The 15,225-nt window shown below is 45.5% G+C and overlaps 1 protein-coding gene across 3 annotated transcripts; it reads left to right on the forward strand.

The window, feature by feature from the left end:
- Positions 1–44: 44 nt before the first annotated feature.
- Positions 45–15,110, forward strand: LOC139564152 (valine--tRNA ligase-like). 3 transcript variants are annotated; one of them, XM_071383378.1, is made up of 30 exons: positions 45–147; positions 1,798–2,147; positions 2,381–2,524; positions 3,051–3,249; positions 4,967–5,091; positions 5,290–5,365; positions 5,503–5,603; positions 5,723–5,850; positions 6,169–6,333; positions 6,469–6,550; positions 6,735–6,854; positions 6,949–7,057; positions 7,202–7,290; positions 7,464–7,554; positions 7,672–7,796; positions 8,339–8,442; positions 8,623–8,781; positions 9,603–9,693; positions 9,801–9,906; positions 9,998–10,068; positions 10,241–10,366; positions 10,477–10,581; positions 12,325–12,472; positions 12,571–12,698; positions 12,907–13,062; positions 13,191–13,415; positions 13,547–13,658; positions 13,822–13,997; positions 14,185–14,334; positions 14,499–15,110. In XM_071383378.1, the coding sequence occupies exons 2-30, from the start codon at positions 1,800–1,802 to the stop codon at positions 14,565–14,567; spliced, it is 3,828 nt and encodes a 1,275-aa protein (XP_071239479.1). In that variant the 5' UTR covers positions 45–147; positions 1,798–1,799; the 3' UTR covers positions 14,568–15,110. The 3 variants fall into 3 exon arrangements, with proteins under 3 accessions (XP_071239479.1, XP_071239480.1, XP_071239481.1); XM_071383379.1 differs by lacking the exon at positions 45–147 and adding an exon at positions 866–972; XM_071383380.1 differs by lacking the exon at positions 45–147 and adding an exon at positions 889–1,444.
- The last annotated feature ends 115 nt before the right edge of the window (positions 15,111–15,225 follow it).

Consider the following 15,225-nt stretch of genomic DNA (forward strand, 5'->3'; position numbering starts at 1 on the left):
AGACCGCCTTGGTGTGGCGGAAATGAATCTGACCAAAGAGTCCTTCGAACCAAACATGTGCGCCATATTGCGTCAGACGGCCGACTACTGTAATACGCTGCTTATCCGGAACTCATGAGTTGACGTCCCTTTCTTATTCATTCAAAGGTATGGACAACTTTTGCAAGTGCCATTTAGTTTAAAATTATGTATTATATCAAAAGTTTGTGTACGTAATTAATGGTGTAAGGCAGGCGAATAACTACCAATTTTTACGGTAAAAAGCAGAGGGATGGGGCTGGTGAAATGTAACAACTCTCAAGTTCATAGATGGAGCTATGGATGCAAGGACTGACCATTCATGATCTCAACATGATAGTTTAAAAAATAATTGGGGGCTATACCGTGTTTGTTTACATTTAGCTAACGTTACTTTGTTTACAAACATTGGAGTAAAACAAGCTTATATTTTGGGTTCTGATGGTGTACGACCATTGAACGAAGCTCATGAGGCATTTAGCTATGTTATATTTTTCAAGAATGAATGGGTACATATCATTTATTTACAATGGATATAGCAAATGCATATTGTCACTTGTAACGTTACTGCTTGCCAAAGCTGATGATTAGCTAACCGACTAAACTCAGCTCATAAACTTCCTTCACCATTACATTTTTACATTTACATTTAAGTCATTTAGCAGACGCTCTTATCCAGAGCGACTTACAAATTGGTGCATTCACCTTATGATATCCAGTGGAACAACCACTTTACAATAGTGCATCTAATTCTTTTAAGGGGGGGGGGGGGGGTTAGAAGGATTACTTCATCCTATCCTAGGTATTCCTTAAAGAGGTGGGGTTTCAGGTGTCTCCGGAAGGTGGTGATTGACTCCGCTGACCTGGCGTCGTGAGGGAGTTTGTTCCACCATTGGGGTGCCAGAGCAGCGAACAGTTTTGACTGGGCTGAGCGGGAACTGTACTTCCTCAGAGGTAGGGAGGCGAGCAGGCCAGAGGTGGATGAACGCAGTGCCCTTGTTTGGGTGTAGGGCCTGATCAGAGCCTGAAGGTACGGAGGTGCCGTTCCCCTCACAGCTCCGTAGGCAAGCACCATGGTCTTGTAGCGGATGCGAGCTTCAACTGGAAGCCAGTGGAGAGAGCGGGGTGACGTGAGAGAACTTGGGAAAGTTGAACACCAGACGGGCTGCGGCGTTCTGGATGAGTTGTAGGGGTTTAATGGCACAGGCAGGGAGCCCAGCCAACAGCGATTTGCAGTAATCCAGACGGGAGATGACAAGTGCCTGGATTAGGACCTGCGCCGCTTCCTGCGTGAGGCAGGGTCGTACTCTGCGAATGTTGTAGAGCATGAACCTACAGGAACGGGTCACCGCCATAGAGTGGAGTTTAGTCCGCTAATGGTTAAGTTAGCTGGCTAGCCTGTTAGCATGTATTTTCTGTTTGACAGGTTAGTTGCACTAGAAAATATTGCATGAGTCGATGCATAGCTATCTGCGCACATCTCGGTTTGTGGAACTGTCTGTTTACTTACCATATTTTTAGCTAACGTTAGCGTTTGTTACTTGCAAGAGATGTCACGTTAGTATAGCATAACTTAAGTTAGCATAAACAAACATGCCCAAAACAGTAACGGTACTGCCTACTGTTATGTAGCTAGCCTGCTAGTTTTAGCTGAGATTGGATGACTTGTGAAGTGGTTTGCATCCAATAGTCTGTACTATTTCACGAAGCATTATATTTTGCCAGCCATTATATTGTCTGACACACCCATCTCCGTCATCATTCTCCCCCCTCTCCTAGGGATGGCTTCCCTCTACGTCTCCCCCCATCCTGATGACTTCAGGAGCCTCATGGCCCTGGTCGCTGCAGAGTTCTGCCCCTCTCTGCCCTGCACACTCATAGAGGACCCTCCTGCTTCCCTGGCCCTGTGCTCTCGCCCCGGCTTGGTGCTGGACTCTGGGGGAGGTGAGGTGCTCTCTGGGGCCAGTGCTGTTGCATGGTACCTAGCCTCTCAGGGGAAGAGGACCGGATCGAATGCTAAGCAGGAGAGCCAGGTGTGGCAGTGGCTCAGCTTTGCAGACAATGAGCTGACTCCTGTGTCCTGTGCTGTGGTGTTCCCACTGCTGGGGGTGATGGGAGTGGATAAGAAGGTGAGGGAGAGGGTCTTACCACTGGCAGCAACCCATGCAGTCACAAACACAAATAGGAGTATAATGGTGAATATTTGCTTAATTTCAAATTAATGTTAGTATGGGAGTGATTGAACAATGACAAAGCAAGTAGAGGGAACACTAATCTGGAATAAAACACAGCCCAAGACAAATTCCTGTGTTAACAATGTTGATTACCAATTGTTTTTTCTGATTCTGATGATTCCATGCAGCTTCAGCAGAGTTCTCATGCTGAGATGATGCGCGTGCTAAACGTTCTAGATAAGAACCTGGAGCCTAGAACATTCCTGGTGGGAGACAGCCTCACTCTGGCCGACATCGCTGTGGCAACCGCAGCACTCCTGCCCTTCAAATACGTGAGCCAAATCTTTGTTAACATTTATCTTATATGTATATCCTCTTCCTCATTCTTTAAAGTTAGGAAGAAGTGAAAGTACTTGTCTTCTGTTAACAGACTGTCTGGTAAGTGAGTGCTGGGTTGTATTTATTACGTCTTGCAACAGAACCTGTTTACCGTTTAAGAACTAAATGGAAGCAAATGGAGCAAGCAGAACAAAACGGGGGGCCTACCTGCGTTTGTCCTATAGAAACACTAGTTTTCGTTGTATAAAACGTTTTCCATTTGGAGTAAACCGTTTCTCTTGCAAAACGTTTTGCAACAGAATCGGCGTAATGAATACACCCCAGTTGTACTGTAAAGCTGACGTCACACAAAGCAATCCGTATGCAATTTCTGTTGCAGATTGCAAATGAAATCATCTCAAGCAACTTTGGTGATACGCAAAGCAACTCGACTGAAATTGCATGCAACATCCAATGTAAGATCTTCCTGTTTCACATTGTTTGAACTCCAATAACATTCCTCTTATTATGTCATACTAGGCCTTGGAGCCGTCCAACAGGAAAGCCCTGACGAACGTGACCAGGTGGTTTCTGACCTGTGTCAACCAGCCTCAGTTTGTCAAGGTCCTGGGACAGATCTCTCTGTGTGAGAAGATGGTGCCCGTCACACCCAAACCCAGCGTTGCTCCTGTTCCTGCTGCTAACGCTAATCCAACTGCTGATGCCAACGCTGCCAGTGGTAAGAGGCTTAGGCCATGTCTTTGACTGTGAGAAACTCGTCTGGTAGTATGTGTTAAAGACGCACTATGCAGAAATTGCTCCCCCATTTTCTGGTTGCTAAGATTCTAATAGTGCGCCTAATTTCAGTTTGTATAACATAACATAACAAGCAAGTATAGTGTAGAGAATCATTGTACCATCTAAACCGCTGTGAAATATATATTTTCCATAACCAAAAATATTGTATTTTCAGCTGTTTGAAGCTGGTGTACAAATACCGAAAGTAAAAGACGCAAAAACTAAACTTGAGAACGGGAAGCATAGAAATAGTGAAACTAGAACAGATCTACCACTTCTTAAACATGCTTTCAATGAGAATGGCAGATCTATAACACAAATTTCTATGTGAATTTGGTTGGGTCGCCCAAAAAGTTACGTTGCAGCTTTAAGAATTTTCAAACAATATGGAATCAATAAAATGACAAACAGCTTCAGTTCGATTGTATATTGCAATAAAACAATTATAATAATTGTGAGTTGACTCGTATACCTGCAAAGTTGCTTGAGATGATGACATTTGCAACCTGCAAATGCAAGAGAAATTCTTGCCAAGTTTCTTTGTGTGAGATCAGTTTAGATTGAAGAATAACTTTATTATCCTGAAGACCAACGGTGTCTTGTCAAGCTGAATGGCAAACCTGTTTGTTTTCACTACATTTGGCATCTTATCAGTTAGTTATATCAGAGGAATATTTTCTGGATACATAGCAGCATGAGTGACTCCGTGTGTGTGTGTCAGCTTGAGTTTGTTTGAGTGTGTGTGTTATGAGAATTTCATTATCAATGTTCATAAACTTCAATTAATCTACTCAGATACTAATCAGTCTGCAACCCAGAGTTTGTAAGGTTCTGGTTGAAATGAAACAGACAGATTTCCCAGCTTACAATAGTCAAAATGTTTATTCACGAGAGCACTCTGAAGTCCATTATACAAAGACATCCATTTTATACCTTGCTCCTTACTTACGCACATACTTTCACACAAACAGTAGATATCCTACGCAAATACATACACACGAACAGTAGGTGAGTTGTATGCTTCTCCAGAGTTCTCACCACTGTGTATCACTACCCAGCCGACAGTTCCATTCCCCCGAGTATAGAGAAACCTTGAGAAGTACTCCCTGTCCTATCATAAGTTTCTCAGAGTTCTAGCCAGGTCGAGTCAAACACAGTTTAATTGTTCTCTGTATTTTCTTAGGCACACACATACAAGTTCAAATCTTAAGCTACGCCTTGCTCAGACAGTCGGTGGTTTTCCACTACACAGATACATTGTTTAATCTGCAATATGTTTCATAATTTTCTGCAAGCATAACAATTTCTCCCCTCCACGGGTGGAGACAGAATGTCCTGTAAGGAACACAGTGGTCCAGCTTGTCTGTCAATAGCTCCTCTCATCATTTGTTTCCCACTTGCACCCTGCTTACATACTAAAAAGGAACAAAAGGTCCGTGTTCTAATTCTGACTAAAACTACACACATCATCAGATTATAGTTATGATTCTAATAAATTTCATACGGTTTCAGGGTGGAATATTTTTAGTCATTATCTTAACATTACCTTAAACATATAAATCATTCAGTCAGTATCTTACCATTACCTTAAACATATAAATCATATGAATTTCTATCATATCAGTGTGTTATTCTCAGAAGTGTGTTCTCTCACTCAGGCAAACCAAAGACAGAAGCTCAGCTGAAGAAGGAGGCTAAAAACAGAGAGAAGCTGGAGAAGTTCCAAAAGAAGAAGGAGATGGAGAAGAAAAAGCAAGAAAAGAAACTGGCACCCCCGACAGAGGTATGAAGATGGACAGGTGGCTGGTTTCATTTCTCATTTTCCCTGTTGCAAAGACCATTGCTGTGTGGATCAACTGGGACCCAACAAGATGATGATCCTTAAAGTATACTCCCTTTACAGTTTTTACAGCCTAGATAAGGTCATTCAGTAGGTGTCTTGCCAATAGGTTTCATCAGTCTCATTCTGGTCTCTCTCCAGAAAAAGGCCAAACCAGAGAAGAAGGACCTGGGAGTGATCTCATACGACGTCCCTACCCCTCCTGGAGAGAAAAAAGGTGCTTATTAACCATAGAATTAGGAATGTGAATAATTGAATAGGATCTCTGTTATTAACCATGTATAATCCACCACGCTCTCTATTATACTCAAGTGTGTGTGGTGAATATTAAACTCCTATCTCTCCCTGTGTCAGACGTCCTGAGCCCCCTGCCAGACTCGTACAGTCCTCAGTACGTGGAGGCAGCCTGGTACTCCTGGTGGGAGAAGCAGGGTTACTTCAAGCCTGAGTACGGGGTGAGACTGTCACTCTCTTTATGTATTTCATAGTTTATGCTTGTTTATGAAATGTGACATTTAACTAGCCCATGGCTGAGGTCATAATCAAGCTATTATGATGTTCTTATATTCTTCAGCGGAAGAGTATCAGTGAGCCGAATCCCCGTGGAGTGTTCATGATGTGTATCCCTCCGCCAAATGTGACGGGATCTCTTCACTTAGGCCATGCCCTAACCAATGCCATCCAGGACTGTCTGACCAGATGGTAATGGGATTCTCTATATGATTACACCAACCTGCTCTCTCCCTTTCTAGCAGTTTTTATTTTCACCTCCTTTCACCAGTCTCACTCTATATTCTTTCTACCAACCTCTCACACTCTTTCTTTCTCTCTAGCCATCTCTCTCTCTCTCGCTGTCTTGCTTTCTCTGTCTTGCTGTCATGACTCTACGTGTCCCACTTTTCTCTTCACCTCTCTCAACATTCATGTCTTATCCCATTCTCAACATTCTGGAGTGCTGTAATCTAGTTCTGTCCTTATCGCAGTATAATGGTGCATTTCCTGTTTCCTCCCTCTCCCCAGGCACCGTATGCGTGGCGAGACGACCCTGTGGAACCCAGGCTGTGACCACGCGGGTATCGCCACCCAGGTGGTGGTGGAGAAAAAACTGATGAGGGAGAGGGGCATGAGCCGTCACGACCTGGGGAGAGACCAGTTCATCCAGGAGGTCTGGAAGTGGAAGAACGAGTGAGTAGAGGGAGAGGAAGGAGAAGAAGAGAGGGTTTCAAAAGAAAGAACAACAATAGAAGAGAAAGTAAGAGCTAGAGTTCCTCTCTTTCTTCCTCCCTCACCCTCTTTCTTCCTCCCTGCGCTGTGTTGTAGGAAGGGAGACCGTATTTACCACCAGCTGAAGAAGCTGGGTTCCTCTCTGGACTGGGACAGAGCCTGCTTCACCATGGACCCTGTGAGTTTACTATCATTTACATTACCTCACACTTTACGTTACATTACCTGTCACCTTTTACTGTGTCATCATGGACATCTTATGAGAGCTTTATTAGTCTAATACATAAAGTACTATGTCTAGACTGAGCGTTTACCAACGTTGTAATGTTCCCAACACTAAACTATTGTGACGCCCTCTCTAGAAACTGTCCTATGCAGTCCAGGAGGCGTTCATTTGTCTGCATGAGGACGGCGTGATCTACAGGAGCAAGAGGCTGGTCAACTGGTCCTGCACCCTCAACTCTGCCATCTCGGATATAGAGGTATGATTCTGTTGTGAAATGTTTTAAACCGTTTTTGAAACGCCCATTCTGTTGCATACCATAATGAACACTCCCATGATGCTGTATTGTCCAGGTGGATAAGAAGGAGCTGACTGGCAGGACTCTGCTGCCCGTGCCTGGCTACAAGGACAAAGTGGAGTTTGGAGTACTGGTCTCCTTCTCCTACAAGATAGAGGGATCAGGTAAGACAGAGAGAAAAGGGAGAGTCATTTTGGGCTTGGGAGGTACAGGGACACAGCTTTATCTCGAGTGTTTCTGTCAATTATGTTAATTGATCTCACCCTTTCATTTTTTTCTCCCTCCCTCATTAAATGTCTCACTGTCAGATGAGGAGGTGATTGTGGCGACCACTCGTATAGAGACCATGCTGGGAGATTCTGCTGTGGCCGTCCACCCTGCCGACCCCAGATACCAGGTCTCTACAACTCACACACACACCCTGCCGTCTCTACAACCTTCCAATACATGCGTTCTTTGGAAAAATCCATGAAAGGTTATGCTTTCTTGACATTTTAAATGTTGTTTTGATGAATGTTTTTGTCATTCTAATTGAGAACTAACAGGTTTTGGTTTATCTGTGTCTCTCAGCACCTTAAAGGGAAGATGGTGCTTCATCCCTTCTGTGACAGGAAGATGCCCATCGTGTTTGATGAGTTTGTGGACGTCAACTTTGGAACGGGTACTAACCATGCTGTTTGGCCATGTGTCTGTCCTGGGCTAGTCTGGTGGCCCAATGAATAGTGGGATACTGTTAGTTTGTATGGTTGAGATGTACGGAACCTTCTCTCTCCACTAGGTGCTGTGAAGATAACCCCAGCCCATGACCATAATGATTATGAGGTTGGAAACAGACACAACCTGGCCTTCATCAACATCCTTGATGAGAACGGCCTGCTCATCAATGTGCCGGCTCCATTCTTGGTACAGTACACTCCCACTACTTCTTCACCTGGTACAGTACACTCCCACTACTTCTTCACCTGGTACAGTACACTCCCACTACTTCTTCACCTGGTACAGTACACTCCCACTACTTCTTCACCTGGTACAGTACACTCCCACTACTTCTTCACCTGGTACAGTACACTCCCACTACTTCTTCACCTGGTACAGTACACTCCCACTACTTCTTCACCTGGTACAGTACACTCCCACTACTTCTTCACCTGGTACAGTACACTCCCACTACTTCTTCACCTGGTACAGTACACTCCCACTACTTCTTCACCTGGTACAGTACACTCCCACTAATTCTTCACCTGGTACAGTACACTCCCACTAATTCTTCACCTGGTACAGTATACCCCACTACTTCTTCACTGGATCTTGTCTTCATGCTGTCTTAGTAGTTGTGGTGTGTTGTCACTCTTCTTCTTCCTTTTGCTCCTTGTTGTTCTGTTTGGTAACTTCCTCTCTGTTTTTCTCTGCCTACCTCCTCTCTCTCATCTCTCGCTCTCTCTCAGGGTATGAAACGTTTCGAAGCGAGGAAGGCTGTGCTGCAGGCTCTGAAGGACAGAGGCCAGTTCAAGGAGACCAAAGATAACCCCATGGTGGTGCCTGTCTGCAGGTGTACTACGATCAGTCCACATTACGAGCACATCAACACAGTCTAGTCAATGTGCATTCCTTTTTCCAGCTTCACGTGCATCTGTGGGCGAAATGTGGTCACGTCTGTGTCCAGGTGTGGGAGCGTGTTAGTGAGAAAATGTTGAATAGTATTGACTGTGAGTGTGTTTCTCCTCCCCAGTCGTTCTAAGGACATAGTGGAGCCCATGCTGAAGCCTCAGTGGTATGTGGACTGTGCTGACATGGGCAAGCAGGCAGCTGACTCGGTCCGGGAGGGAAGACTCAAAATCATCCCAGACCACCACCATAAGACCTGGTTCAACTGGTTGGACAACATCAGGTAGGTTTACTCTGCACCTCTCCCAGTCCCTTCCTCTTTCTCCATCCCCTCTATCACCTCCATTCCATCACTCGATAACCTCCATCTCCTTTCTGGTTCTGTTTTCCTCTTCCTTCTATACCTCTCTTTTGTCATCAGTCTTTCTCTTTCCTCGCTGTCCTTCCCGTTATACTCTTAAAAAAAATATATATTTTTTTTTTACCCCCTTTTTCGTGGTATCCAATTATTAGTAGTTACTGTATTGTCTCATCGCTACAACTCCCGTACGGGCTCGGGAGAGACGAAGGTCGAGAGCCATGCGTCCTCCGAAACACGACCCAACCAAGCCGCACTGCTTCTTAACACAGCGCGCATCCAACCCGGAAGCCAGCCGCACCAATGTGTCGGAGGAAACACGGTACACCTAGCGACCTGGTCAGCGTGCACTGCGCCCGGCCCGCCACAGGAGTCGCTAGTGTGCAATGAGACAAGGATATCCCTACCGGCCTAATCCGGACGACGCTAGGCCAATTGGACTTCCCGGTCGCGGCCGGCTGCGACAGAGCCTGGGCTCGAACCCCCCCGTTCTACTCTTTAATGTGCTCCATCTCTCTACGCATTAGAAGGTGACACCCCACACTCTCTCCATTATAGAAATAAAGTGTATTACAGATCCTGGTTAGATCCCTAGTTAAAAACAGGGAGCACCTCTACTCCAGCACCAAACCCCTTTTCTTCTTTAGTGTTTCATCTGTCACAAGTTGTGCTCAGGTTTCCTCACCCCTCTTATTTCTTACATATTCACTTGAACTCATCCCTCTCTCATTCTCCCTCCTTCCCAGGGACTGGTGTATCTCTCGTCAGCTGTGGTGGGGTCACAGGATCCCAGCCTACTTTGTCACCGTGAACGACCCTTCAGTCAAACCAGGAGAGGTGAGATCTGTTTCTCTAATTTTCTCTGTGTCATTTTAAGTCACACCTGTCCTAACAACCCGTGTCCCATCTCTCTGGCTTCCTTCTCCCTCCCTCCCGTCCTCTAGGACATGGATGGTCATTACTGGGTGAGTGGGAGGACAGAGGAGGAGGCCAGAGATAAAGCTGCCAAGCGCTTCAACGTCTCCACTGACAAGATCACCCTCAGACAGGGTAAGATCTTCTCTCAAATGATGATCATTTACAGTGGAATGGAGTATTCTGCCAATTGCCCAGTGATTTTTGTTCACTTCCTGTGTTACAGATGAGGATGTCCTGGATACATGGTTCTCCTCTGGTATTTTCCCCTTCTCCATCTTCGGCTGGCCCAACGAGGTGAGGCTGTGTGTGTGGGTGCGTGTGTGTCTGAGGCTGTGTGTGTATTAAAGTTAACATAAGTTTTCCATAGTTCCTGTCTTGACTATATTGAATGTGTGGGTAAGGTGTGTCTAGAGCTGAGTGAGTGATACCCTCTGTGTGTAATACATGTTGTCCTCTCTCTGTCCAGAACCAGGACCTGAGTGTGTTCTATCCAGGCAGCCTGCTGGAGACAGGTCATGACATCCTGTTCTTCTGGGTGGCCCGCATGGTGATGATGGGCCTCAAACTCACCGGCAAGCTGCCCTTCAAAGAGGTCTGGCTCATTTGGAAGTAATCACCTGCTGCCTCTGACCGGTGTAGCATGTCATTGATTACAGTGGGGACAGCCTGTATAGTAATGATAATGGCTGTGTTTGATACTAGGTGTACCTCCATGCGGTGGTGAGGGACGCCCACGGGAGGAAGATGAGCAAATCTCTGGGTAACGTCATCGACCCTCTGGACGTCATCACAGGCATCTCTCTGGAGGTAACACACCATGTTCCCATGGGGGGTGTTGTACTGTCTGCTTTATTAAGCAGCTATTCCAGGCTTTATTGAGGCCATTTATCTGTCTCCTAGTGTTGCTCCCTCAAACTGAGCTGAGTAGGGTTTGGAGGTATCCACATTTCCTTACCGTCATACCGTTTCTGTAGCATACTGGGATATACAGTATTACTGGAGATGCACACAAGGGGCACAAAACAATTTAGGCAACAGGGATCTTGATCCAGGAGGGGATTGAATGTAACCAATAAGCTGTAACCAAGAAGCTTGATCTAGCCACAGCTAGCAAGTTAGTGAACCAATTGCACAGCTGGAGCCATGAGCTGGATATAATTTATTTGGCACATCTTAGGTTTCTTATAATTATACTTCTAGTTAAAAGCAGTGGCGTAGCACGCACCCCCCAGCTGAAATACCCCGGTATACAGTATAAACGGTATAAACTCAAGCCTAGAGCTGAGTCAGCCCTCTAGAGCAGTGGCCACCAACCTTTTCTGAGTCAAGGTCACTTTCGTAGTCAAAAAGCAAGCCGATATCTACCGCTATGATTTTGAAGAAAAAAACAACATTTAACCTAATAAAAACTATTCTGTAGGAATGAGGTTTGTGCAGTAGGCCTAATACATTATCACAGCATATTGGCCATATGCCTGGCCTGCCAATATAGTAATTCTCAGACCATATTATATTTAAAAAAACTCAAGCTTTGATAACAAAATAGATCCGTTTTTTTATACTGGACTATGGTACCTGCATCTATCTGGTGGTAATGGTGCTTTCAAGACAACTGAAGAAGAAAAAAAGAGGTCAAATCATGACATCGGTGATCTAGAAACGATTTCCCCAGACAGATCTCGTTTTCTTCCGAGTTCCCTGTTGTTTTGAACACTACATTAGTCTCAGGGGAGGGAGAGAGCAGCAGAGGGTCCGCCTCTCACGTCCCTGCTCTATTCCTCCATATTAAAATAGACATGATGAGCTGCTAATAATAATACAAATGCAGGGCTATCGAGACACTTGGCTACTAATTCATTGCAGCGCGAGTGGAAGTAGGGAGAAGCGCGTTTTTATGTTTTGTAATAGTGTTGAATAAAAAAAGCGTTGACAGTACTGAATAGAAATTGACATGAACTCATAAAAACAGCAGCTCTTTGCTGTATTCTGTGACAGTCGCTCTGTGGTCATAGTTTTATAAACTCTCATGTAGGTTTGGATCAAACTTTGCTGTAACCGGGGTCGTGGAAGCTGTAGGCATGGTGATTTGAGCTATCTGAATGGCCAGCGCAATAAGCACACTAGATTTAGTCACAGTTCTTCCGGTGTGCTGGGTAGGCGGAGTGTGTCTTTTCAGACAAATGAAATGGGTCAAAATGGAAATACTTTGCCTACCCGGTGCACAGTGCATCTGAATCAAGTGCACCTACCGCCAACAGCGCAACACTATTTTTTTTAAAGGAGCGCAAGCCTTTTTCCTTGGTTGCTCGACTAGGAATGCCTTGAAGATTGTCCGGTTGGTGACCACTGCTCTACAGGGCTCTGGGGACAGGCAGCACATACTCTTACTATATCAGGTGGATTGAGGAACCAACAGTGTCTTGCTGCGTTGAATAAAAGTGGCATGCATTTATGTTGTCACATAGCTGTTGAACTGCAAGTGTGGTTAAGGACCTAGAACAAAGCACCAGGACACAGAGAGATGTCTCTGCTGACTCTGTGTGTGTGCAGGGTCTGTATGCCCAGCTGCAGGACAGTAATCTGGACCCAGTAGAGGTAGAGAAGGCCAAGCAGGGACAGAAGTCTGACTACCCCACTGGTATCCCAGAGTGTGGCACAGATGCCCTCCGCTTCGCCCTGTGTGCCTACACCAGCCAAGGTACACCACTCACTACTGCCATCTAGTGGTGTGGCTGTCATATTGCTATGGTTGGCATGCCATGTACACACCACCACTACCCTTTCTAACTCTCTCAGGCAGGGACATTAACATGGATGTGAATCGTATCCTTGGTTACCGTCACTTCTGTAACAAACTGTGGAATGCTGTGAAGTTTGCCATGAGAACGCTGGGAGACAACTTTGTTCCTTCAGAGAAAGCCCAGGTGAGAGACGGGTGACATCTCTACCATAGAATTTGTATCTATTCAGTGTGTGCTTACTGCAGTGTCATGCCCATGTAAATGAAGGAAAATAAAGTTGCTTAGAGAAAATGCTCTTAATTTGATAGTGAGTGAAAATGGGTCTTTGTATGATAAGATGGTATTTCGTTTTATATTTCTGTAAAATGTCCAATTCTCCTCCTCCTGTCAGCTGTGTGGGGAGGAGAGTGTGTCAGACCGGTGGATTCTGTCCCGTCTGTGTACTGCTGTGGGTCTGTGTAATGCAGGGTTCCAGGCCTACGACTTCCCAGCTATCACCACAGCCATCTACAACTTCTGGCTCTACGAGCTCTGTGACATCTATCTGGTGAGTCTGTTTGCCTGCGAGTGTGAAATGGTGTGTGTGTGGGATTAATATATTGCCACTCCTTAATTTCCTGCTCCCAACCGCCATCCTCGTCCCTCCCCCCTTCTCTACCTCGCTCACCGCTGCAGGAGAGTGTGAAGCCAGTGTTCTCCAGGGTGGAGGAGGACATTGGGTCTCAGAGCCAGGCTGTAGTCTGCAGACAGACCCTGTTCACCTGCCTGGAGACTGGCCTGCGTCTCCTAGCTCCCATAATGCCCTTCGTGGGCGAGGAGCTCTACCAGAGGTTGCCACGGCGACGATCCCAGGATGAATGTTCTAGTATCCATGTTACGCCCTACCCTGAGACTGAGGAGGTGAGGGAGGGAGAGATTTGAGGGATTGAACTTTATTGATACACTGAGTACACTATGTCAGTATAATGTGTTATGTTGACTGTAATTTGTGGTTTGAGGTTGTCTGACCGTTGTCTCTGTGTGGTTTCTAGTTCTGCTGGCACAGTGAGGACGTGGACCGTCAGATGGAGTTTGTGATGACCGTGGTCCGGACCATCCGTTCACTCAGGGCCGACTACAACCTGACCAAGACACGCGCCGATTGTGAGTTCATACATGACCATAAGCACTGTACTATATTTACTACTTAGTTATAGCAAGGGTGTATGATTTAGTCAGAATTGGCATGATTATCTACTTTGGTGACTAGAAGGAACACTTCTCATAGTGTTGTTTTACATAACCATATTATACCCCCCCCCCCCAGGCTACCTCCAGTGTATAGACAGTGAGACAATGTCTCTGGTGGAGCAGTACAGTCTGCAGATCCAGACCCTGTCTCTTTCCCAGACCATCCAGCCCGTCCCAGCCACCGGGGCCGTCCCAGAGGGCTGTGCTGTGGCCATTGCCTCCGACAGATGCACCGTCCACCTCATGCTCAAGGTAAGAGGTCTATTTTACGGGCTTCAACCGCACATTATTCTGTGTTGTGATTAGTATACACTGTTAGCCAGAGTCATCTGATGACTGTGTGCCAAACAGACATCTGTTTATTCCCTAGTGAAATTTTGTTTCACTTTTTCCACAACTACGTTTCCTTTTCTTTTCTCCTCGTTAATCTCTCTCCCAGGGTCTGATAGACTTGGAGAAGGAGGTGGCCAAGCTGACTGTGAAGAAGGGAGAGCTGGAGAAACAAATGGATAAACTGAGAGAAAAGATAGATAAGAGTGACTACAAGGAGAAGGTGCCTGTTAAAGTACAGGAGCTGGACGCTGAGAAGGTAAGGAGGGATGTGGTGGAATGTTATTACTCAGGTTTTAGTTTTGGAACGTGGGGCATTCCCACAGTAAAGACGTTTTGCTTGGCTCTGCTTGTGAAGTGAGATTATCAGCCGCTTCTGAAGTGTGTGGTGACCTGTGATCCTGCTCTCTAACCCTGTTCCAGCTGCGTCAGAGCCAGACGGAGCTGGAGAAAGCAACGGAAGCCATAGACAACTTCAAGAGAATGGTGTAACCTCTCCTCGTCCCCTTTTACAACATTTCGTGAGCTCCAACAGTATTGTGACTGACTTATTTTGTTTTGGCTCTGTACTCCAGCACATTGGATTTGAAATTATACAATGACGACAGGTTAAAGTGCAGACGTTTAGATTTAATTTGAGGGTATTTTCATCCATATCGGGTGAACGCCACCATGATTGAGAAATTTAGACGTACATATGACTTGTGCCTAACTTTCATCATTATACGCAATCATGGTAGAATCCATATTAAATGTTCTATTCTTATTTACAATAAGTGACTCCAATGAGACCGTTAATTTCTATTGGGCACAAAATATTCTGAAACACAACCCCCCCCCCCCCCCAAAAAAAAAGTGCTGTCATTTCTAAACGGTTCACCCAATATGAATGAAAATACTGAAGTTAAAGCTGACAGTCTGTACTTTGTTCCAAAACAACAATTTCACTGTATTCCCCCTCCTGTTGTCATGTCTAAGTACTATGTCACAAAGGATTCTCTGGAGGGAAGTGAATAAAGACCTTATTAGACAGGCTGGGATCTCTGTTCTTTCTTTGATGTCCTTGCTGCCATTCTTGTGCATTCTACTCCTTTGGTGAAATTATTAGGTCCAGGAGTTTCCTGAGGATGTGACCTGACCTGGAAAACCT

The sequence above is a fragment of the Salvelinus alpinus genome, chromosome 35 (assembly GCF_045679555.1).
Source record: "Salvelinus alpinus chromosome 35, SLU_Salpinus.1, whole genome shotgun sequence".
NCBI lineage: Eukaryota > Metazoa > Chordata > Actinopteri > Salmoniformes > Salmonidae > Salvelinus > Salvelinus alpinus.

Excerpts from the sequence above, each read along its gene's own strand:
- LOC139564152 (XM_071383378.1), top strand. The coding sequence starts at position 1,800 with ATGGCTTCCCTCTACGTCTCCCCCCATCCTGATGACTTCAGGAGCCTC. Across the intron at positions 2,148-2,380 it reads TGATGGGAGTGGATAAGAAG|CTTCAGCAGAGTTCTCATGC; the intron begins GTGAGGGAGAGG and ends GATTCCATGCAG. Across the intron at positions 3,250-4,966 it reads TGATGCCAACGCTGCCAGTG|GCAAACCAAAGACAGAAGCT; the intron begins GTAAGAGGCTTA and ends TCTCTCACTCAG.